At 37.6% G+C, this 24,059-nt stretch overlaps 1 protein-coding gene across 4 annotated transcripts in view; it reads right to left on the reverse strand.

The window, feature by feature from the left end:
* Positions 1-4,254: 4,254 nt before the first annotated feature.
* Positions 4,255-24,059, reverse strand: part of kcnh1a (potassium voltage-gated channel, subfamily H (eag-related), member 1a) — a 41,517-nt gene continuing 21,712 nt past the window's right edge. For all 4 annotated transcript variants that reach the window (XM_061040174.1, XM_061040173.1, XM_061040171.1 and 1 more), the window contains 5 exons: positions 22,515-22,786; positions 17,198-17,397; positions 14,622-14,874; positions 10,626-10,822; positions 4,255-7,345 (listed from right to left, as the gene is read on the reverse strand). In XM_061040174.1, the coding sequence (XP_060896157.1) occupies positions 6,476-7,345; positions 10,626-10,822; positions 14,622-14,874; positions 17,198-17,397; positions 22,515-22,786 (1,792 nt within the window). In that variant the 3' untranslated portion in view covers positions 4,255-6,475. The remainder of the gene's footprint in view (positions 7,346-10,625; positions 10,823-14,621; positions 14,875-17,197; positions 17,398-22,514; positions 22,787-24,059) is intronic.

Genomic DNA, 24,059 nt, shown 5'->3' on the forward strand with positions numbered 1-24,059 from the left:
TTCAAGCCACAAAGGTCCCAAAGGTGTGTGTGTAAAGTTTCTCAATCATTGATCTGAGTTACCTGCACGGGTCTATGATAAATGTAATGTAGTCCTAGTTACTGTGTAAACAGCATTTTGTTATTCTGGTTAGCCTCAAGTGTTTCCATTAGTTAATGTGCTGTTAGGATTAATACAACCCAAGGGGCCTTAGAAAGGATCATTATGAGCAGAGGGTCAGTGAGAAATCCTCTTAAACACGCACTGAACTGTGAGCTTAATCTGACTTAAGAAGATCAGCAGGAGAATACACCTGCTGAGTTACACCTCCGATAATCACCCTTAACAAATGTCCGAGAATCTAAAGAGTATATGGATGCTATGCAGTTCAAAGCATTCTCCAGAGAGAGAAGACAGGCATACAGTATTTATAAAATATTTATTGTTAACAGTACAGTATGTCACAGTTCAAAACAAAGAGTTCCCATTGTGCTTGAAACAGTTTCTCATCACATGTAGTGTGAACAGAGAGGCGTGTGCATATAACATTTACCTTTCACCAAATTTCAAACTTCTTTCTGTCTCCAGAATCTAAACATTGCAGTATAATCTGTGCATAAATATATATTAAAGATATGCATGTCGGGTTTCATAATAAGGCAGCTTTCTGGAGCTGACCACAAAAATACTTCTCTGTTCAATTAGTTTGAAAGAGCTGACAGAAGTTTTGATGTTTAACGTTAGCTTTTCTCACCGCAGGCTTGGAAATGGGGCACTATGATAAAGGCACAGTGTTTCATGCTTTAAAGTAGTCGAATGTCATGACATGGACAAAGCGGTATTGCAGTGCCATAAAAGTCTTTTTCAATGATTCAATTGATTAATAGCTTAAGGTTTTCGGTAGAATCATTAGTGTTTGGACCTTTCTTTATAAATGTTACAGCACAGAGAAACATATTGCGTTCAAGAATCTTGTCTCTGAGTTGATCCTTCATCCCGTATAATATCACATTCATTAGGTGTTGGTATAAATTTCTTCCTTTTTTAGAATGTTGGGCTGCATTCAAAGATTTAAAAAACAAACGTATTTACAGAGTTTCTGACAAAAATCTTAAAAATCCTCCCTTTATGTTTAGAGTCAATAAAATGTAAAGAAACCAGAGGAGAATTGGAAACCATACAGTGTTTTAAAAAAATGTTCCACATGAGAGAATAAAGTAACTCAACAGAAACAGACTCAAATATCTGTTATGAGTACTGCCAAATCTGTCATTCAGATGTGTTGGTGGTGAAGTAAACCAATGGCTGAAAATATTTCAACGCAAGTATTTTTCAAACAAAACTTTCTATGTTTTTTTAGCATTGTTGATCGTTATTCAGAGCGAGCCAGAGCAGCCTCAAAGTTTTTTCTCACCAGTTTGTTTTCATAAAGTCAGTGAATTACTAGATTCAAATATTTGAAAACAAATGGACTTGTAGTATACCAAGGACTGATATAGTTATTATGCTATTTTATATTCTTATTTTGTATTTTAATTAATTTTGGACATTTGGGGTCATTTAGCTTAGTTTAGCAAAGAGGCTGAAGAAGTGGAAATGGAAAGCCTCCCTAACCACGGTCATTTGTTATTAAAGAAAGGATTTCTCAAAGATGAGAAATAGTGTAAATGTGTGATATTTCATGGACTCCCATCATCCTTGGATAACCTCATTGTCAGCTTTTCTCTAATAAAAAATCAAACTTAGCATAGCTTCTTACATTACTATGCTAATCTTGTCAACTCCTGGTACTTTCTCCACAGTTCATCTTTGACAATCATGAGTGGAATCATGTTTTCATTTCATTATGGAAAAAAAAGAAGTAATGACAGATGTAAAAGAACATAAAAACAAAAACGGACCTGTTTATCCCTCCTAATATTCTTTAGGTTAACATACTGAGAGTTGGTTGCATTTGTCCTGCGGTGCTTCAAATAATTTGTTAAAAAACAACAACTAAAAGTAGCGTGTGAGATCCTGAGGAACAAATATAAAACAAACAAATATAAAAAAAATACAAAACCCAGGATACAGTAATTAAAAGTAATCCCTACCAATTATTTTAAAATGAAGAGTATTTTTCCCTCCAATATTCCTCTTGTCATATGATGTCCCATTCAAAATGAGATGACTAAGCTAGCTGAGATATTTTGATTGATTAATAATTTGAATGAGTGTCAGAGGAGTTGTCAGCTAGTCAACCAAAATCTGTCACTCATCAGTGAATGTGTTTACATGGACTTGAGTATCTTGGTTTACGAGACTTTTCCCGGTTTCTGGATTCAAGATATGATGATTACCGGTACATGCCATGCACAAACACAAAAACTGGATACTTCAAAAAACCCTGCTCAGAAGCGGGATACTCAAGTTGATGTAAACACACGCAATGACCTCACACAGTAGGTTGAGAAGACAAGTAACCGAGGAATATTCATGTAATGACATTATGCAAAATGTTATTGTAGTTCTAAAGACTTCAACATTAACATGAAAACCGTCTGCAATAACACAACTTTTACATCTTTCTTTCAGTATGGATTCCTCAGTGAAACTATCAGCTGGCTTTTCAACCTCTTTGATTTCTGAACTCTTGACTCTACTCAGCACCAGCTTTATGAATTCTCTGTGATACAGACGCAGTAGCAAAAGGACTTTTTTTTCCTTTCTCTAAGATCACAATTGTCTCTGCGGAACCAGACCCATAAAGCCCCTCAAATAGTGGCTCTAAATCAGAGGAGATCTCACTTCTTTCATGACATACTCCTTTATTTTTAGCGAGCTGAATTTTTGATGGGAAAGAATGTGTTACGGAGAAAAACCTTTCCCCCCTCAGCTGTGTCCATCTTGGGCTTGTCTGGATAAGAGAGAAGGTATGTAGGGAACATACATTAATCCATATGAATAATAAATAATATAGAATAACCGTAAGTTTTCTTTATTAAAGAATCATTTCAAGGTATACTAAAGATAGATCAGGAAGACGTACAAAGCTTATGCTTTAACCGAAATGAAACATTTTGAGTTCTGGTTCTGGTGTTTACCATTTGAAGGACATAATCAGATCATTTATCAAAGTAAAAGTCACAATTCTATTGAAAAAAATAAATGAGATGTGAGTTGGAGTGATGAGTTTAATAGTGTAGGTATTTGAGGGGAAACTAATTTTTACAATATTGAATTGGAATGCAAGTAATGATGATCTTTATTATGGAATCGGCCTATTTGTTGTCTCATTACCAATTCCTAAAAAGTTGGGAGATTGCGTAAAATGTAAATAAAATTGATGATTTGCAGAACGCTGAAGGCCCATATTTGATTGAAAATAGCACAAAAACAACATATCAAATATTGAATATGAAAAACCGTATGCCCTTTTTGTATTTGATGCCAGCAACACATTTCAAAACAAGTTGGGAAAGGGTCATGTTGACCACTCTGATGCATCAGAGTGGTCAACTTGTGTAAGTGTTTCCAGAAATGAGGAAACCATTTTCTGTAATTATGGAAGTGGGATTTATTTTTTTGCTTAATGTAGGATTTCAGTTTGTCAACAGTTCAAGGCCTCCTTCGCCTCAGAATGCTCCCAATATTTTCTACGGGTGTCATGTTGGGACTTTAGAAAGGTCAGTATATGACCCTGTCTCTTTTACTACAGAGCCATGCTGTTGTAATACATCCAGAATGTGGTTGCGATTGTCTTGATGAAATGAGCAAGGCCCTCACTGAAAAAGAAGTTGTCTATTTGGCAGCATAATTTGGTTCAGCATTAACGATGCCTACAGAAACGTGCAGGTTACCCATGCCATGTGCACTAATGCACCCCCTTACAATCACAGATGCTGGCTTTTGAGTCATGCGCTGGTAACAACTTTTAGAAAACACTCTGTTCAGCTCCCAGTGGGTGGTCATCACTGCATTTAGCCATTGTTTTTGGAACGACACAATGTTGTCAGATTTGAATGCAGGGCAGTCCTAGGACCCAAAGACCCAAAGATCACAGCCACACAATATTGCTTTTTTAGCTTTGTCCCCTGAGTACAGATATTTCTTTGGATTCTCTGAATCTGTTAATGGTATTATATGTCCTTTCCATATAGCCAGTTCAAGTCATGATATTTATGACCCTGTAAGATATTGGCTTCAATAGGAAGAGACTCCTTTTTAACTTTAAGATATTCCAATTTTTTTTTCACAATCATTACAACTTTATACGTTTTTTGGTTGCCACAAAAACAAGGACATTTCTCAGTTGGGACATTTGGTATTTTCTCTTTGTGCTATTTTCAATCGATCCCCTGCAAATAGTCACTGCTGCTTTTATTGTCATTTGAAACAATGTCCGAACTTTCACTTGGATAGTAGATGACTGATCATTTTTAAATCTGAAAATATGCATAAAACCATCATGTGTTTTTTTTCTTAAATTGTTTATTTGTAAAAGAAAAACAAAACAAAACTTGGGTTTGTGACAAATAGCGTCACAATTAAGGACATCTTCACAATGCTTGTTCTTTTTCCAACCAACTGTCAAAACCTCAAAGTAGCTGAAGAATATTTGTAAGTGAGTGAATTATTAAAAAGGAAAACAGCGAAGACTCCCATTTCTGAAGCTGGAAGCAAAACATATTAAAATGTTTTACCCATCATTTCAATCAATTGGTAGGTACATATTATTATTCATCATAAATATGATGAAGAATTACTATAGACTGCAAACATCTACTGTTGTCTTCAATACCTGGAATCTGCATGAATTCTGTGATCTATAAAATATAAACAATTATTGCTAATTATCAAAACTCATGGTTCTGATTAACTGGAAGTTGGAGGCGTCTTTGTCTGTAAATTAAACGTTTTATAAACCAGTTTTAGAGTTTTGTTCAGACAAAAAGCTTGAGCTGCTCTCTTACTCTGCCCCCTGATCCTCCGGACCCGTCTACTGATATCTGCTCATTGCTTTCCATAACACTACACTGATACATTCATTTTACACAGATTCATTTTTGGTAAACAATCTAATTTAGGAAGCTAATGTGCTAGAGTTGATCTGTGAGAGTACATTTGGTAACTGAACATTTCTTAAAAAAACAAACACATTTTCAAAAAATATTTTTCTATCATACATTTTTGTGTAAACTGCTTTGTAAACTATTTCTTCAACACGTTTGCTATTCCGTCAAAAAATGACTCATGATTTAAACATTTTGGTTTCCTGCTTGGTTGTCTCCCATTTCGAAAGTGCATATAGAGGAAACATTTTCACTGCAAGCAAGTTGAAATTGACTCCAAATGTCAGCCACAAAACAAGGCAATCACAGTCCTGAAAAGGATCACCAGCACTGGAAACCCTCAGAATCATCTTGTATGACAAAACAACCTTCATCTTTACACTAAGAGTTTGATCTTTGCCCCCTATTTTGTAGATACATTGTGTCAGGCATTGTCATTTGATGATTGTTTTTTTACTCTGGCGGACTGACATGCTTACTGAATCGTGCATGCTTACTGATGTAACAAATGTAAAAATTACCTCAGCAGACATTAAAGACCAGAAATCATCACTTACATAGGTTTCAGTTAATGTCTTGGAACAATAACACAAACAAGCCTGGACTTTATTTTGTTTTATTTAACATAAATAAATTCATATGAAAAAAATTATAATCTTCCTATTTTTTAACCAAAGCTTAAATTGCTTGGCTCTCATACAGTGTCATCAAACTCATCTGTCCGTGGTTTATGGAAATTATCAGCTCTGCTGAAAGATGTATTAGATTATGATTGAAATCTGATTGCTTGGCCAGTTTTATCTTGTGTAAAGTTCATCATGATCCTGACAGTTGATATAATAAAATACTTCATCAATTGCTTGAGGAAATTACTCTGCGAATGTTTCAACATCTGCAAAGACCGTCCTTTCTTACTGTCACTGTGAAATAATGCAAATGACTTGCTGCCTGGCTGCGATAATCAACACGCACTGTCTGCAATATGAGGAATACGTGTACTTTATGTGGCATGCAAAGAATCCCATACAAATGATTCAATAACAAACCAGTGGGTCATGCTGTTTCTGTTAGAACCTTGCAACACAGATTCAGCATGGTTTAGCTGAAACTCCTAGAATCTGATGTTATAAAAAGATTTTGGACTAAAGACAAACTGCTCAAGCTATTTTTCCATTACAATACAATGGAAAAACATGTACAAACATAACCTATGTACAAACCTTGCATTGTCAGTTTTTATTCAGAGTCAGACACCAAGAGCTGGACAGCAACCTGGCCTTTCCAGGTTTACCATCAGGTACAAACCTTTGATGAAGGTTGGTGCTACCTAAAGACAACACTATCACCTTTTGTAAATGGTGCAGCTTCAGCTATCCAAGTAATCTTGATATTACTGGATTCCAGCTAAGTTTGCAGTAGACCGTTCCCGATTATTCCTTTATCCTTCAAGAGAAGATGTCCTCTTTCTCTAGTTCTGGTGAAGCAGGTCTAGACACATCAAAAAGAGGCTGTGGAGAGCCAGAACTTGATTTCCTCGTTTTCAGTAGGTTAAGTGCTTCTGTAAGTTGCGCCTCCAGGCCAGACACGCGAACATTCAGATTCTTGAGGTCGTCCTTCAGCTCCAGTTTGAGCTCCTGAAGCGAGGCCTGAAGAGTTTGCTCTGGGATTGGGTAGAAGGGGTGCCTGGTGTCTGGAGGCTGGACGGGGCTGCGGTCCAGGGGCGTCAAGCGACAGTCGCCTACTTTGTCCAGGCGCAGATCACTTTTGGTGATCCCGCTGTCACAAGAGTCTGTCTTCTTTAAAGATATCTGTGATTCAAGGACCTTGGTCCGTTCAGGTAAAGTCTCCATGGATTCAGCTTTGGATACTTTGTTCCAGTTGTCAGTTTTGACCATGGACTCCTTGAAGCGACCCCAGCCTTTGACTTTGAGTGGTTCAGCAGCACGGCCTCCAACCAGAGAAATAGGTACTGGCACCTGCAGCTTTGACTTCTCTGAGGGAGTACCGTTGGGGGATGTTGAAGATGAGGGTGTTGAAGATGAGGGGGTTGCAGGGCTTTCCGTTACAGTGACGATGCTGGTGGTTGTAATGGCTGCGTTAGCCAAAGGGACGTCCACGTACAAGGGGCCCTTCTCAATGTCGTGTTCGTCAAGTTCTGGTTTGTCCGTAACCAGTCGAGCCTCCTTTTGCTGCCGAAAGCGCTGGAAGAGTTTCCGTACTGGGTGATCCGGTGGCAAGTTCAGAGGGGCTTCATTTTTACGTCTCTGACGCTCCTCCTCCTCTCGTTTCACATCGCTGATCTTTCGGAATACAATCTACAAAAAAATTAAAAGTACTTATGACTACATCACCATCATAATAATCACCAGTTGATTCTGAATAATGTAAAATATGTGTTGACCGTGCACAAGCAATTCATATTGTTATTCCTCTTTTGAAGTCCATTTAGTCGTCTTAAGTAACACATAAGCATAAAACCAGATCAAGATCCTCTTCAAAGAGATGAACATGTGCATCGATCGTATAGATTGTACAGTTTGTGTGAGAAGACTGTTTCAAAATGTGTCTGCTGCTTAAATGTCACCTCAAAGAGGTAATTCCCAAGACACAAAGGGAAAGTTCACATCCTGCCTCTGGCTTCAGTTGGTGAAGGCTCTCTGTTAACTTATGCACAGCAGCTAAATGTTAAGGCAACATTTTTCGGGCAACATGATGTCTGTACCTCCCCAAAATAAGTCAAAATAAACCTCTGTTGTCATTGAAAGGCTTAAACATAAAAAAAAGGAGGAAAAAAAACAATAAAAGATCAAACTCCCTCCACTAAAAAGACCAAGGACTCTGGGAAAAGCAAGTCAATAGATCATTACTGTGTTTACACGTTAAGTGCTTTAGATAAACTAGTCAGTGAGAAAACAATGAAACCATTCACACATCTACTGTATATTGTGCTTAGCTTAGTATAAAAATGAAAAAGGTATAAAAGCTTGTCTGGCTTTTTCAATAAAAGAAACAACCAAATATCAATATAATGATAAAAAGAACAACCTTTATGTATTCTGAAGATTTGTGTTTTCAAGCAATTATAAGAGAGATCCATTGCCGTTTTCTTATTTCTTTTTAGATAATTTTTTTGCTTTTAATGCCATTCCTGAGAGGACAGATAGTGTTGGGAAGAGGGATGAAATGCAGCAAATGGTCTAACTTGTGGTTTTAGTCTCTAAACATTGGACTTGTGGTTTTACTAATGAGCTAAACTGGCAACTATCATGATCATTTTTACTGTAAAATAGTCAGTGCTTTCGGGGTCTGTACTTGTGAAAAAGATACTCATTCTAAATTCCCATGAAAAACGTTATGATTTTCTGTTTCTAAAATGTGATGCTCTTGCATTTTGCTACAAATTTGGTGATAGATTTGGCTGTCTACTCGCCGTTATATTGTATAGTTTCTGCTTATAATATGTCTACACTCATGCACTTTAACTTATGTCAATACTGTCCATTTACGACTCTGTTTTTGCACATTTACATTTAATCTTCCATATTTAATCTTCCTATTTAAGACTAGTAATGCTTAGTGAAATCCTGGTTGTATATATTCACATTCTTATTTTTGATATCTTTTAGTACTTATTTACTTTGTAGTTAATATTATATTGTGTTTAGATTTGCTAACATTGTGTTTTTTACTCATATTGTGTGTTGGATAACCTGCTGCTGTAACGCCACAATTACCCAGTTTGGGATCAATAAAGTAATTCTATTCTATTCTATTCTATAGATGTATAAAGAATTAGCTTATACTAGCTGATATGTCACCTTTGGACATTTTCGAAAGAGCTATTCTAATCACCCAAGAGTGTATTTTCCAACTATTACTCTAATCCAAAGAGTATAGAAGGGAAAAATGTATTTTGTTTCACAATTTCATAAAAGCCAATACAATTATATATCTGTCAGTAAACATTGTCTGGCTAGAGGAGCAGAGGCAAGCAAAAAAAACTAAAAACTTTTGGGCTCATGTGGGTCTTTCTGACTTATTTAAGCATTGTTTTGATTTTCCTTTAAAAAAAAAAAAAAAAAATGCAGTTTATATGTCTCATACATAAAAGGTACAGTGTCAATACAATGAATTATATTTTGCCCAGAGACCTTCTCATCCATCAAAACCAATATTAATAACATAAGAGAATAAATATGTGCATTAAAATAATAAAAGACGAGAATAAAACATTCTAAATAATAGAGGTTTTTTGTCATCTAATCTTTTCTTGATCTTTGGCATGACACTGAAATGCAATCAGCACAAAATCATCAATCATTTTTGAAGAAGTGAGAACATTTTTCTCAGTCTCATTTCAACACTGTTCTCAAGACTTAAACCACTCGAATGTCAAACATGTGGTTTGCTTGATTTCCCCAGTAAAACCTCACCAGCTCCATTTGAAGGCAGCGTCTGGCTTCTTTTTCAATCCGTCTCTGGATTTCCCTGCTGTATACATTCAGAAAGTATTGGACCCTGGTGAATAGTGGTTTTAATGCAGCAGATGACATGGCCTCTTTATATGCAGGCATTTCAATCTCTCTTGCACTCTCCTGGGCAGGCTAACCTTATTATGAATGGAGTAATGATTGGTAGCTACATTTAAGTTGTTGATCACAGCTGTTCATTTCTGGATGAATAATGTAGGAGTGGCTTTAATATATGATGGCTGCATCTGCGTGTATGATGAATTCTACCCAGTTTTATGAGATGTTATTCAATTCATTTTGTCTAAAGGGACAGTGGTTTCTTTTGGTATATAGTTGAAAGTTATATTGACTCCAGAATCACATCCTAATCATAATCTGTTATTCATCCAAGCTAGCAGGTTCCTCTTGCTTTAAGTCTTTGTGCTAATCTGTGCTAGCATATTTCAGTGAAAAACATTAGAGGTGTGATTTTTTTGTTTGATTTCTTTCCAACAGGTTGCTAAAAAGAATTAGCATTTCCTCCTCAGAAACGTTCATATCGGCCAACAGCTTTGTCTAGGCAATATGATGGGGATGGAATCCTGATTATCTTGAATATAATCACTTTTTTTTACACTTCAGTGGACCAATTTTCAAAATATATATTTACACAAAATGAAAAACTACTCCATGAGCACATGAGCACATACTACTACATACATGAGCAGCAAGTTTAGCCACTGTAACTTTACTTTGCCCTTAATGCTCTGTTTTCTTTAAGAAGCCCTGTGGAAAAACACCACAGCTATTATGACTTGTCACCAAAAAAAAAAACACTTAAAGTTCAAGCTCAAAAGAGGAAAAAGCCACAGGAAATGCAGGGCTTGAAGTAAAAGCAGACTGCAGTCGACCATGAAGAATCCTTTGTTTCAAAACGTATATCGGGTCAACTTAAAGAAAAGAATCATCAAGGTTTAGTGAATGATTTTGTTGCTTACACGCTCTTCAACTGAGCTGCTTCATAATACAGCAAAAATGTAGAAACTAGAGACATGGATGTTATATAAAAATAGATTGTAAAGCCAAAATCTAAACATGGTGAATTTTAATGATTTTTCATGGAACAGTTTGAAGATTCTCTCACCCTTTTTCGTAGATTGTAGGTGAGCAACAGATTTCTTGAGAAGTGGTTGGAAAACGCTGTGTAAAACTCGAGCACCTTCTGCAGAGCATCCCGTTTAATGACGTGGAGGTCACAGTAGGTCAGAGCTCGGACGTTGGCACAGGCTTGAGCCAGAGTCACCTCCTTCCAGAAAACATCCCCAAACACATCCCCTTTACCTGCAGAGAGAGAGAGAACAATGTTTAAACCGACTGCTGGCTAAGGCGATCTCCTGGATCAATTCAAAGATGTGTCATGCTTTTTCCTCATTTACAACACACATTATGTAAAAACAGGTCTCACAAGTATTAGGTGCTCACTCCTTTACTGGACCAAATCCAGCAAGGCATATTGTGCTTTACTTTAAGTTTTAAAAAATAATCATTAACATAATAAATCAATGGACCATATTGACACGGTAGCCTAGCTAACAGTGTTGGGAGTAACACGTTACTTATTAAGACAGCTACAATGTTACAGGAAATTTTCGAGTTGTTTCCTCTCACAACTAAAGCCACACTAAATAATAAGTATTTTAATATGAGTTTTGAAGCAAACAAAGAAAAGAATAACACTTAAGTTACTTAACCTTTAATTCTTTATGTTTATAATGCAGTAGCTCCGTTTGTAACTCAGTTACTATAGTAACTAGTAAGTGTAAGACAGCCCTTTTAACGGCTTGCCTGTGAAGGCACCAGTCATCATCAACATCTGCTTGAACCATACGGTCTATGGTTTGAACTTTTAACCGAACAGATGCAACAACAACTCATTGCGATGTGTGTGCCTGCCTATAATCAGCCTCCAAATCAACAGTTTAACCCTTTGTTTAACTACATTAAATGATCAATTTGGATGTACATGTGACAATGTCTGATAAGTTCTTTTGAATACAGTATAAAAAATAAATGAAGCACAACAGGACGTTCATTTTACCAAAACAATAATCAAACAGATAAGTTGAAATGATTAGTAACATAAGAGAAACTGATTATGTTTAGAGCAGTCACAGGAACAATAAGTCAAACAGCTCCAGCCTGAGCATCAGATGAGATGTTTGTGTACTTAACATGTCGAATCTGTTCCCGATGCCATTAGGCTAACAAGAATTTGATTCATAGTAGCAACTTGTTCATCACTTCAGGCTCCATTACAGGCTCCAACCAGGTCAATGGTATTAGCCTGAAATACATTGATTGTTGCAGAGAGGAACCAATAGCCGGTTATTGATGAAAAAACAGAGCCAGTATAGTGTCTCTGTTGCAGCCAGAGCATGCTATCCATTATTCACTTAATCAATAATTAGGCAAATTAGAGAAGGGAGTTAAAAAAGAAAAACCCTGCAGGGATTTCATCAGGCCAGCGCAAGCAAAGGAACGTTTCTTGTTATTTTATCTTTGTAAAGACGAGGTTCAGGGCTCACTAATACACACATGACCATAGACACAGGCACATGACCACGCACACGAGACAACACACGCACCCACCCACACACACACACACACACAACCACGCACACAAACACAAAACCTTGCACACAGACACCGCACATACACCCTCACACAGATACAACACACTAACGCTCAAGTTTTTAAAAGTTTAGATTTTTCAACAAGTTGTGAACAAAACACTGACATATCAGCACATATTTAGCTTATAAAAAGCATGTCTTAGCAACTACTTGCTTTTTAAAAAGTGCACTAGTTATGGAGAAAAATTCTGTTGGGTAATTGATATTTGACAAAAATCTGTCTCAAAAATCTGTCTCCCTCTATTGAGGTCTCCACCAACTCCTGAGGGGAATATCAGACTATGTAGCTGCTTAATCCTCAGCTATGATCACCAGCTACTGGCTTGCTTTGTGTAAGATGTTTTCCTGCTGAGCAGAAAATGTACAGGTGGCCTTAGAGCTTTTTCCCTTACAACAGTTAGATTATGCGGCAGGAAAAACGCAATTCAAGCAGTTAGAGAGGAGCAAAAAAAGGTCCACATTGCTGCAGCGAAACATTGTGATTTATAAAGCTGAGTGAAGCTGCAGATATAGGTTATAATTCTCTGTAGGTGTATGGGTCACCCCTTGCATTTCATGAATTATTATGATTAAAAGATATTGATTCTAGCCTTCTGTCTAACGCACTGCTTACGACAGAATGCTCCAGAAGGAGTAAAATGGGACTTTAAATTATACTTGTTCAATTTTCCTCAATCATATTAATAAGTAAGTTATAAGTTATAAGTTTCCATTCTTCATTTTGTTTTTATGAATTATTATACAACTTTTTATGCACAGCCTCTTTGATTGATCGTGCTGACATTGGGGAACCTAAATGGAGAGGGAGGTCTTAGAGAAACAGACCATTCTTGTGTTCTTTATAGGAACAGTTGTTTTTCTTTTATTGAAACTAAGACAGAGTTGAAAAGGCGAGTTTAATTCAAAATGTTAGCAAGTGGATCATCTTTCTGTGACAAACATAGTCTTGTCCAAGTTCATGACTCAGCAGACAGCAATCCCCCAAACAGCCACTTTCACTGCAGTCAGAAGGAGGAAAGTGAAAACTGCAGACACAAAAGGAGAGTTTGAACAACAACCTTTTTTTTTTTTTTTTTACCATGATGCTACACACTTTTGTTAAACAGCACTGGAGGTAAATTGGATATTTTTTTTTTGTCCTCTCTTCCACTTTGCTGTTAAAGTTCCCCGGCAATGATAAATCCAGATCATAATGCTGTAGGAGAAGACATGTACGTATCTCTGTGTAATGTCTTTTTTTAAATTTAGAAAGAAGAAAACCCAAACTGTATTTGTCCTGAAAAATGTGAGCAGATGTGGGACAGGTCCTTTGACAGGGAGGAACGGGAAGCCTTGACCGCCTCTGTCATGAAATAAAAATAAGCGAGGAATCCATTATTAATTAGGTTAAAACGCTAATGCTGTAATTTGGTCTCTAAAGTCCTGGGACCATGTTTACCACACTGCAAAAAGTAAGTTATGTGAAGACAAAATACAAAATGTTTATTTGTAAAACTAAAAATAAAAGCATTTTTGTTGTTGATTTTTTTTTTTGCAACTAAATCCAAATCCTATAGATCTCTTAAGCTGGTTAAGAGTAAACACTGAATAGCTGCAGAATAGAAACAAAGCGTATCACGCAATTAAGAGGCATGCTTTGCCCTACAGTAGCTGAACCAATAACTGCTTTTTTCATTTAACATGGCACCAAATAACAATATACACTAAACAAGAAGAAAGCTGGTTCTGATTTTGATAATGCTATCACTTTACAGCATCTAATTTGAGTTAACTTATCAATGAGGTTCTACGTTCTCATCATGATAAGAGTTCTGATTTATTTTTTACAGCAGCAGCAGAATCATTTCTTATCTCATATGAACTATTATTTCTCATATTGGCTACTATTGTATCCACATTTAGACTTTATCGTCCCAAATGGTAAAATTCTGCTTCACAGCGCCGTACAATCAACAAAGAGTGACAGCACAGAGGATCAGAACAGTATACATTACACAGTAACACAGGCCTGCTGTTAAGTGCAGTTATGGCTGCAGGGATCAGGCTTTTCCCGAAGCCAGCCTTCCTGCACATGTGTATCTTTGTACGTGATGAATATATTAGGTTTAGTGATAAATGATAAAACTAGACTTTTCAAAGATATAAATGAACAAAGACTAGGTCATCTTATTATTCACACTCAGCAAACAACTTTCCCACTCCTCATTGGCTCTCTACAGAAAGTGTAGAGTCCATAGTTTCAGCACAAATGACCACAACTATGTAAAAAATATTAAAAATAAGTATTCAAACAGTTCATTATAATTATTTGAATCAAACTTATTTGAAACTAGAAATAACAGTAAGTCCTCAAATTGGGTAACACTTTAATTTGATTATTTAATTATATTTATATTGATTAAGGAATCCACCTTTTAGTCAGATTTAACTAAAAGCATCCGACTCACCTAATATTGCTACCACCTCGTCGTCCTGAATGACCTCAAGTGACCCGGACACCACGAAACAGAGGCTGTCCACGCTTTCACCAGCGTGGTAGATCAGGTCTCCGGGGGCACAGTGGATGGTCTGAAACTCCATGGCCAGCGCTCTGAGGCAGCCATCGCTGGCCAGACGGAAAGCTGGGTGCTCTTTAAAAACCTTCCTGTTGAGGTGGACACAGATATCGGCTCTCATGTCCTTGGGACAAATCTGCAACACCTGTAAAGACGTGTAGAGAAAAGAGCTCAAAGATGGGATTCTTTTTTTTCACTTACTACTAAAAGCATACTATAGAGCTGGTTGTGGCAGGTACACATAACATTTGCTTATGTGCTTGGCAACAGTTTTTATTAAAGTGACTAGTTGGAACATTGAAAGGCATTGAAGATGATGTGACGCTCAGGATAAAACCAGTAACTGTTGCAATTCAAAATAATTTTTGTCCCCAAATTTGTTAATTTGGATAGCTGCGTGGCTGATACCATAGTTTAATGTCAACATGAAAGACTTGGTCAAGTGTTAATAAACATAAATATCACAAAGGATGAAGTGTTCAAAAGAGAGCCTTACTGCGACCTTCTCATGACATAAATATGGTAGTAATATAACTGAACTTTTTTTCAGTCCAATCATTTTTTTTTACATATTCAGTGATAAAAAATAATGTGGTAATGTTTTTTTTTACCTGTACAAAGTTGTGAGCTTTTCAAAATGTATTTCAGATGATCAAAAGCTGTTCAAAGCGGAATACAGCCTAAATATTCGGTGAGTAATTGTATTATTATTGTGCATGGTTTTGAAAGCTCATTTGACAAAAAAAATATTCTAAAGTCGGCAAATAATTTCCACAAAGTAAAAAAGAAAAAATCAACTGACACCAGAAAGCCTTTATTTACAAATAAGAGGCTTGAAGCACATTTCTTTGTCAAAAGCTTTGGGAAAGACTTCATCATTAAAAGATGTATCTGTGTGGTACTGAGTGTGTTTAGTACGAGTTATGATTTATAATGGAAGCTTCTAACAGCTCACAGTCCAGCCGCCTCTCTGTTGAGTGTCAGCGAGCAGCAGCATGTCATTCAAGTACACCTAATCACCAGGACTCTGCCTTTAAAACAAACCTGTTTGAAGATGAATGTCAAGCAGAGAGGGGATTATGTGCCATTTTTAGACCCTTTGGTGTAGCCTGAAGCCAGCACAAATAAATAACACATAGATGTAGTGTAAGCGTAATTTAAAAGACACCCTGAGCAGATAAATACAGATTAGCCTTTCGGTTACACAAGTTTTCCTGGAGACAATATCCTTGCCTTGTTAGAGGTTCTGCTTCTTATTTGAGCTGACAAAATAAAATTGTTCCCGTAATTGGATTTTGGACAGATGGATTAAATGGGATTCAGTGATATGAATTCTTTCTGGCTTCACATCAGTCAAAGTGGCACCAGCTCAATCTTTCTGCAGCAGCTGAAATTGCTTAATTTCCACACACTCAAATCATTTTAGCATCGACTGAATTCAGCGGGGTGGCAGGGGGGACGCTCTATTACTGTGCCATAAATGCTAAAAATGCCAACTGGTTTTGATAATAGGCAGCTCAATTTTGCCACAGAATAAGCCTGGTAGTTTTCCAGAAATAAGGTAACATTAAAAACTGACTAATAATGTGATGTTCAAGGAGCATTACCGGCAACGGTTGCATTTCAGTGGAGTGGATGGGAGGATTGGGGGTATCAAATCTGCAGTCTCTGTCAGATGCATCAGATGTCCTGCTGAACAATAACCAGCCTTCCAGGCTATTTTTTTTTGGCAAATTGCAATTGTTTATGTTAGGGGTGGGTTTAATGCAATGACTCTACAGACCAGGAAAGTGAGTCACTTTCTTTAACAGCCTAGAAGTATTGGGATAAATGTGGATACTATATTTAGTCTAAAAGAGCAACAAAGATACATTTGCTCTGTTAATGTTCATACAAAATTGAGCCACATCACAGATTCAGTTCAGCTCTCGTTTTTTGCAGTGTTCATTGTCATTTCTTTTTGCATTGCTCTACCTTTAGATGATTTGAGGATCTATCATATTAATATTCATCATGCATCACTTGGTCTAATATATGAAGCTTTATCAGCAGATAGTTAGCTTAGCTTAGCTTAGCACAAGATGGAAAACGGTGTTTACAGCTAGCCTGGCTCTGTCCAAATATTTTTACTTTTCTCACAGAGCTACTTATTACATTTGGAGGTAGTGGTTTGTTAAAAAAAAAACCTTGATATCAAAAGAAGTATACCAGCTTTAAAGGGATACTTTACGACAGGCCGGTCTTGTGTTGTGGCTGCTGGCTGCCGGCGCGGTCGCTGGGATTTGGTGTCTTTCATCCACATGAGCCAAAAAGACACTTTCTGCCTTTTCTCAGCCAAGAAGGCACCAACTTCAAAATTTATTTCACATTTCTACTACATATATGACCCAATGTCAATACAGATTCATGTTTCAACGGGTGAAGTATCCCTTTAAGTGAACTGTTGCTGATGGCTCAGTCTGAAATACCTTTTCAGTGTCAATACCCCGTGACATGGACCAGGTGGAGGCAATGTAGTCCATAACTCTCTCGCTCAAGCCCTTTGGCACCTGGTAAAGCTTGAGGAAGTCCCGCACGCTGTTTAGCATCTCATGGTAACGATTGGTGTTGGCGTACATCTGCTGGAAGATTGTTGTCACATTACCAAAGATGGTGGCGTAAAGAAGGGCTGTGGAAAAAAAAGAACGAAAAAAGTAGAAGTTTCATTTCAAGTAAGTTAACAGAAAATTGAAAGCATCATCGTAGAAAGAAATAACGAATGAAAATCCCATAAACTGTATGCACAAAGCACAAAACTCCAATCAGGGTTACAAGGACATAAAGATCTCACTGGGTTTGCAAGGATGTACAAATCTTTAACCCTTGGCTTATCATAACCTGAAAACTGTTAATGAAAATGTAAAATGATCAAAAGGTTAGTTTACAAGGACTCATAAGTCTCCAACATTGTTTACAAAACCAAAAGAATACCCAAAGGGACATCCTCATCTAAAAAAAAATCTGCTTTTCAAGGATCTTAAATCTTTTGTTAATCAGGACTTAGAAATCTTTTTTTAGTTAACTGATTTACAAAGACGTTTAAAAAGTCAAAACTTGGTTTAAAAGTCTCAAATTATTTTTAAAAATAACTTTAATTTGTCCAAAGATTCATTTATAAGGACATCTCTTGTGTTAATTCAAAAGGCATTCAAGAATTGGACATAAAGGGATATGATAATCCACATCTGGTTTTCCAAGGACAAAAACATCCACAAATGTGGGCTTAAAAGTCTCACAGACTGGAAAAAGACGTATTCTCTTTGATACTGGTTGCCCTATTTACTATCTCACATCATGTAGCAAACAAAATTAGCCTAAGACTTAATATTATTACATGAGTGCTTTATCCGGAGAGAAATAAAACATAACAGCTCATAATGGCCTCCAAATATAATCAAGAAAACTCTTCAACTATAGTAGGTTTGCATTGTGTGTGTGTGTGTGTGTGTGTGTGTGTGTGTGTGTGTGTGTGTGTTTGTGCGTGCGCGCGTGTGTGTGTGTGTGTGTGTGTGTGAGTCTGTCTAACCATCCATCCTCAGCCAGTTACACCCAGCAAAAAATCTAAAGTCTTGTCTTGTGAGATAAGAAAAAAGAACAGGAAAATAAAGAGTATAGCAGTGTATCTCTGAGGTGGATGAACTGGTGCAACAGCTGGCGTATGCGTGGATCAAAGCCATCACATGTCTGCTCAGTGTGTGTAACGTTCTCTTGGCAATGGAGCCCCAATTAGCCCTAATAGAAGGGACCGAGAGGAAACATACCAGCCACACATTTCAATTATCCTCTGAAGATGACAGGAACCTGTTCGTGCATTTTTGTTTGTGTGTGTGCATGTTTGTTTATTTCACGGTGCACAATCAAAGTGTTGAAACACTGCACAGGGAATAATGCTAATTAAAAAGTGCTCACAACTCCTCAAGGGCAAGGATAAACGCAACTTTCCTCCTTTCATCACTGACGCTCATTTGTTACGCCATGTTCTCAAGCATTGCAGTACAGTATGATACTCTTCAACACGCATAACCAAAGGGTCCTAATGTTTGTACAATATCCTTCAAAATCAGCAGGTCGACAGAGCAAGACGAGGTCTCAGCCTATTAAATCGTAGATGATTTGACAGTCGCCTCCCTCTGAAGTTGCCAAAGTTTCGGATGATCGAACCTCATGCTTGAGCGCAGATGGCAATCCTCACTCCTCTGATAAGCAGTAAAAAGCTGCAACAAAGGAAACTCAATCGTTCCCAGTGGAACGGCCCTTCATCTAGTTCCCAACGTTGCTCTTTTCTTGCTGACGCGCACAACTTCGTCCCAGCCTTCCTCGGCATCCAACAGCTGGCTTATTTGAAGGTAGTTAAGAGACAGTAGTGAGAAACACAAGCCCTGGGCCAACAGTTGCTATAGAAACAGGACATATGTATAAAGCCCCCCCTTCCCAAATCCCCCGTCACACTGTGATCTTCTACTGCCAGCACCGATCCAGTGCTGATGATAAAAATAGAACAGTATCAGGGCATTCATATTTCATAGAGAACAGCCATGGACTACAGTAGATTGCATCTACAACAAGCCTCCTGAGGGCTGTCTGCTTTTTGGGGTATTTACGCTTTAAGATGATTTGAATCTCAAGAAGGACATTTTTAGACAAGTCTGCAGATGAGTTTTGTGGGTTCCCTCAAGAGTAAATTCATAAACCTGAACAGCCAATAAAGGGAAAGGGAGATGGGGACAATCGGTGCCCGCCTCAGGGTAGGGGTTGTGGTTTGGAAAAAAAGATATTCGACAGAGGTGAGGAGTGATTGCAGAGGGATCACAGGGAGCACTGTACTAAATTGATCTGGCGTTGTCAGTTATTGCTTTGAGGTGTTGCTCCCCACGTGCAGTCACACATAATGGCACCGTGCTGTACAGCAAATTATGAGCCACGCGAGCTGGAGATATCTTATAAATGTTTAATATTGAGATGGGGGAAGAAAGGACATACTGTGAAAATCTTCCTCCTTCTCAGCATGTTAGATGGTTTGTTAGTTAGTAGCAGCGGGTGTCTCGACTGCAGCATAACAAAGTTCAATATCTTTATTATTTATATCTAGGGCAAAATGGCTAATTCTGCCTGCTGGTTAACCACAACAGGGAATAGAAAACGACACGGTTGAGGCTTATTCATTTTTATGTATTGAAAGGATGGTTTCCCTTAACTGATGACTCAGTATGCTGCTTTTTCAGGCTTAAAAAATTCCAGTAAGCCACACAATTTGGTAAAAAAAAATGCTTCACTTAACACTACTCTCTAAGGATTAGCCTTCTTATTCAGTGTTTCATCTGTGTTTCATTTTTCTGAGGCATTTCAGAAAATCTGTAAACCTTTGTGGATGATGCATTCTGCTTCAGAAAATCTCAATAATTCAGCACAGTATGCCTTTAACAGCAGACTGAGGTAATGAGACTAATGTAGGCAAGAATAACAGAGCTCCCACTGTGCTGTGTCAATGTGGTTTGACTGGAGAGAGAGGGAAACTGTTGAAAGCTACACAATAGTGTTGAAGACAATTGGAAGCTTTTTAGAAACTTCTCAAAATTTCATTTGAAAATTTTTCACGTCTTGCTGATAAAATGTTTCACTGCATTTACCAAATCAGTTTCTGAGCCATTTCACTCTTAAGTACCTCAGCCTTTTCACAAGCGGTTTTGTTGTTTGCTTCTTATACTTGTTTGGCAGTTTTACACCCAAATCGTATTTCCTGTGATCTAAATACGTTTTTCAATCAGAGCTTTGTCCCATTGCATCCATGAAAATTGACAACAAAAAATGTGACAAACTGAGACATATGATCATAAAGCAGCTGTACAATGTATATCTATGTATTTATATTACCTGGCTGTAGAAATGTGTTGATGTTTGGACCTTTTTGCAGGTAACCTATGGTGGCTGGGCTATCCAATAACATGCTAGCCTATTGTGACTAAGTAGCCTAATATCTTGCCAACCACTTTTTGCTAAATGCCATTTGATCCCCTGGCATTATGTTATAGGGATAACTAGCTTAATGTGTGACGGCAGGCTCATTAGCTTGGTTGCTAACCTTGTTATGACAGACACCTCCACATGGGGCAGAATATATGTTTTTTTCTATCTGTCATTTACAAAATATGACGTTTTTAAACTCTAGTAAGAAATTGACTAGATATCAGTCCAGCCAAAAAGCACATTCCAAATTCACATTCTCCTCCATAAATAATCATTGTAAAAAGTCACATGTTAAAAGTCATATACAACCTGGCATTATTTAAAACATGTTCGTTGTAGTATATAAACTTGTGAAATATTTCTATATTGTAGGCAGGCGCAGCGCCAGGATTTAAATTTTGAATGGGCCCAAACTGTATTCCACACTTTTAAGAACTTGCTTGAGTTCTCCTCTAAAACATTTACTTTACAGCTTTTTGTTAAGCTGCACACTATTCATATTTGAATGGACACTCATAAGTAAAGCATGCTGGTCTAAATGCCATGTACAAAATATTATCTTGATTATTTATTGCTATTTTTTACAACACTGTTATTTAAATTATAAAGAAGTTATCCCCTCTTTTCTGATAATATGCATTGATCATTATTTGTTTATATTGATAGCAGGTAGAGAGAGAGAGATTGTGGATAGGTGAGCTTCAATGACTTTTGCTCAGAGAGAGAGCGGCGCACTGGGGTGAGCTGGTCTCAACAGAAACAGTCTGTTTGTACTTTCAACACATTATAGAGACAATCAACCCAGGCAGGGGCAATCAGCACTACCTCCTGTCTTTCTTACATTGTCTGTCCGTTTTTTTTTTCTAGTCTCATTATGATTTTTATTTTTTTACAGTTATGAAACTAGACATGACTCTCTCACTATGATCAGTGGGAGTAACTGTGGATGAGATGGACAAAGGAAAGGTGGACATATATCCTTGAGAAGATGACAGATGTTTACCTGGGTAACAATTGATTCCCTGTCCTTCACATGCAGCCCTGTCTGTCCTCTTAACAGAACCCTCCGTCCAGTATGGATCAATCTGCTGCTGAGCAAAGAAACATCATGTGCGCACGAGGGCGCCTGCACTAGTTCTACAAGACTGGGTAGCGAAGTGGCTTGATTTAATTGGGAAAAACTTCAGCTGAATAATTATCATGTATTTGCTTCCTTTTTTTTTTTAGGGGAAACTGTATTTTAGGCTGTATTTTATCACATATGAATGAATAAATAAAATTACAAGTAAGGAAAGTCTATTTCTTTCAAGTAATTTTGGGTGGACCAGTTGCAAAACCCAAACCCACCCATAATGCTACGTCTAATTGTATGGTAAATCATTGTAGTTGAGAAGCTGAATGAATGTCTGCATAAGGTCCACTTATATATTCAAATGTCCACCTCCTGAAGTGGAGTCTGAGGTAGGCCTTAGGCTGAGAGAAAGACAGATATAATCCCTGACCTATGGTAGTAAAAATTAAATACCAATTGCAGTCTGAAGTCCTGCCAATGAAATATAGGCTAATATATTCAACCTGAGCAGCAAATTCCAGGCTAACGCAGAGTTAGAAATATTGCTCAGGTTAATCATCTGTAAAGTTCTATCTCCAAACTTGGATGGCTTTATCTATAATTCATTTATTCACCTATCTCAGTGGATTGTGGCTTTAAAGAGCATAGTTAAACTCCTCGTGTTTCATGCATCTGCCGCACTGGATGGAAGATAAAACAGCTCCACTCACATCCAATCATCATCATGGCCACAGCAAAGATTTTCTCTCCGTCTGTCGTCGGGGCGATGTTACCAAAGCCTATGCTTGTCAGGCTGGTCATGGTGAAGTACAAGGAAGTGATGTAGACAGAGTGCTTGTTTGGTCCTCCCTCCCACTTCCCTGAGCCGCTTGCGTTGAAGCGGTACGGTGTGCCTACGGTCTCAGCTAGGATATAGAGCCAGCTGTCCATGCGAACTATGTTGGTTTCTTCATCGATAACCTCGTAATCACCAATGCTGTACCTGGAGAGAGGAACAGCAGACATTGGCAGGAATACAGAAAACAAACATTTAGAGGTTTAGACATTGAATCTCACAGTTATAGGTTAGTAAATTAGTTTCCATTAGAGATATTATGTAATGAGGAACGGGAAATACAATCTCAATCTCAAGACAAAAACTAGCAGTCAACACACAGTTAAGCTAGCAGCTCTGTGAGGCTAAAGTCACATCATGTAAATGCTAACATTAGCACTACCACAATGAAAATTCAAAAATGACTTTTTTTTGTTTTGCAATATCATGACCAAGTTTACTGTTGTAGTTAAGCAGTAGCTAGTTTGCTACAGTTAGTCAGCAATAAACACAAAGTTCAGGAAAAGTTCATGGGAATAAACTGGGTGACCATATGTCCTGATTTGCCCTGGACCGTCCCTTTTCAAGCTATGTGGCCCGAGTCCCACAAATATCTATAAAACACTAATCTGTCCTTATCCCGGATGCTGTTTTCACCAATAGAAAGACAAAACTAATGCAAGACCAGCCAAAGTTAAATACTGATTTGTCTGTTCATGTGTTAATCAATCTTGAGGTTGCGACTGTTGGTTTTCTAGCCTAAGCTTCTCATACTAACAGGACCTGCTGTGTAACGATAGGTAAGCTAGCTGTCAAGTCAGAGTTTTCCAAATAGCACCAGGAGAGGAGAGTTACAGCTTCTTTCAAAAAGTACTAGGCAATGAATATCCAACATTTTGCACACACTGTAAGAGTCCATTTTCAGTAGCCAACATTGGAAATGCTGACATACAAACCCTTATTAAAAACAAACACCTGAAGCCCATCTTGTAACCAATTCTAATTCATGGAGGGAATTCAAGTGGAAGGTAATAATGAGATTCTTCCAGACGCCAGTAATAGTGGCTAAAATAGGCCCAGCATACAGTAAGCTAATTTGGGTAGTTAGCACTCAACACGAATAAATCATTGGCTGATGGAAATGTATTTTTTTATGGTGCTTTAAGTGTGTAAGAGTGGGAGAGAATTCCAAAGAGGTCCATGTTGCCAGTCACTCATCAGGATTGCAACAGCCAATGTGCTTTGAACGTTTACTGAGGTTCTATAGAAAGGATACAAGACATGGTATAACAGCCTGGTATGGTAACTTGTCTGTTCAATATAAATTAGAGATTGCATTTTGTTTTTGTTTTTTTTCTCATGCTATCTGCACTGGTAAGAACAGCCATCCAATTGTTTTGTACAGTACACTAAAATTGACAGTAATGGTGCTTCCACCCGT

This window comes from Labrus mixtus, chromosome 6 (assembly GCF_963584025.1).
Source record: "Labrus mixtus chromosome 6, fLabMix1.1, whole genome shotgun sequence".
NCBI lineage: Eukaryota > Metazoa > Chordata > Actinopteri > Labriformes > Labridae > Labrus > Labrus mixtus.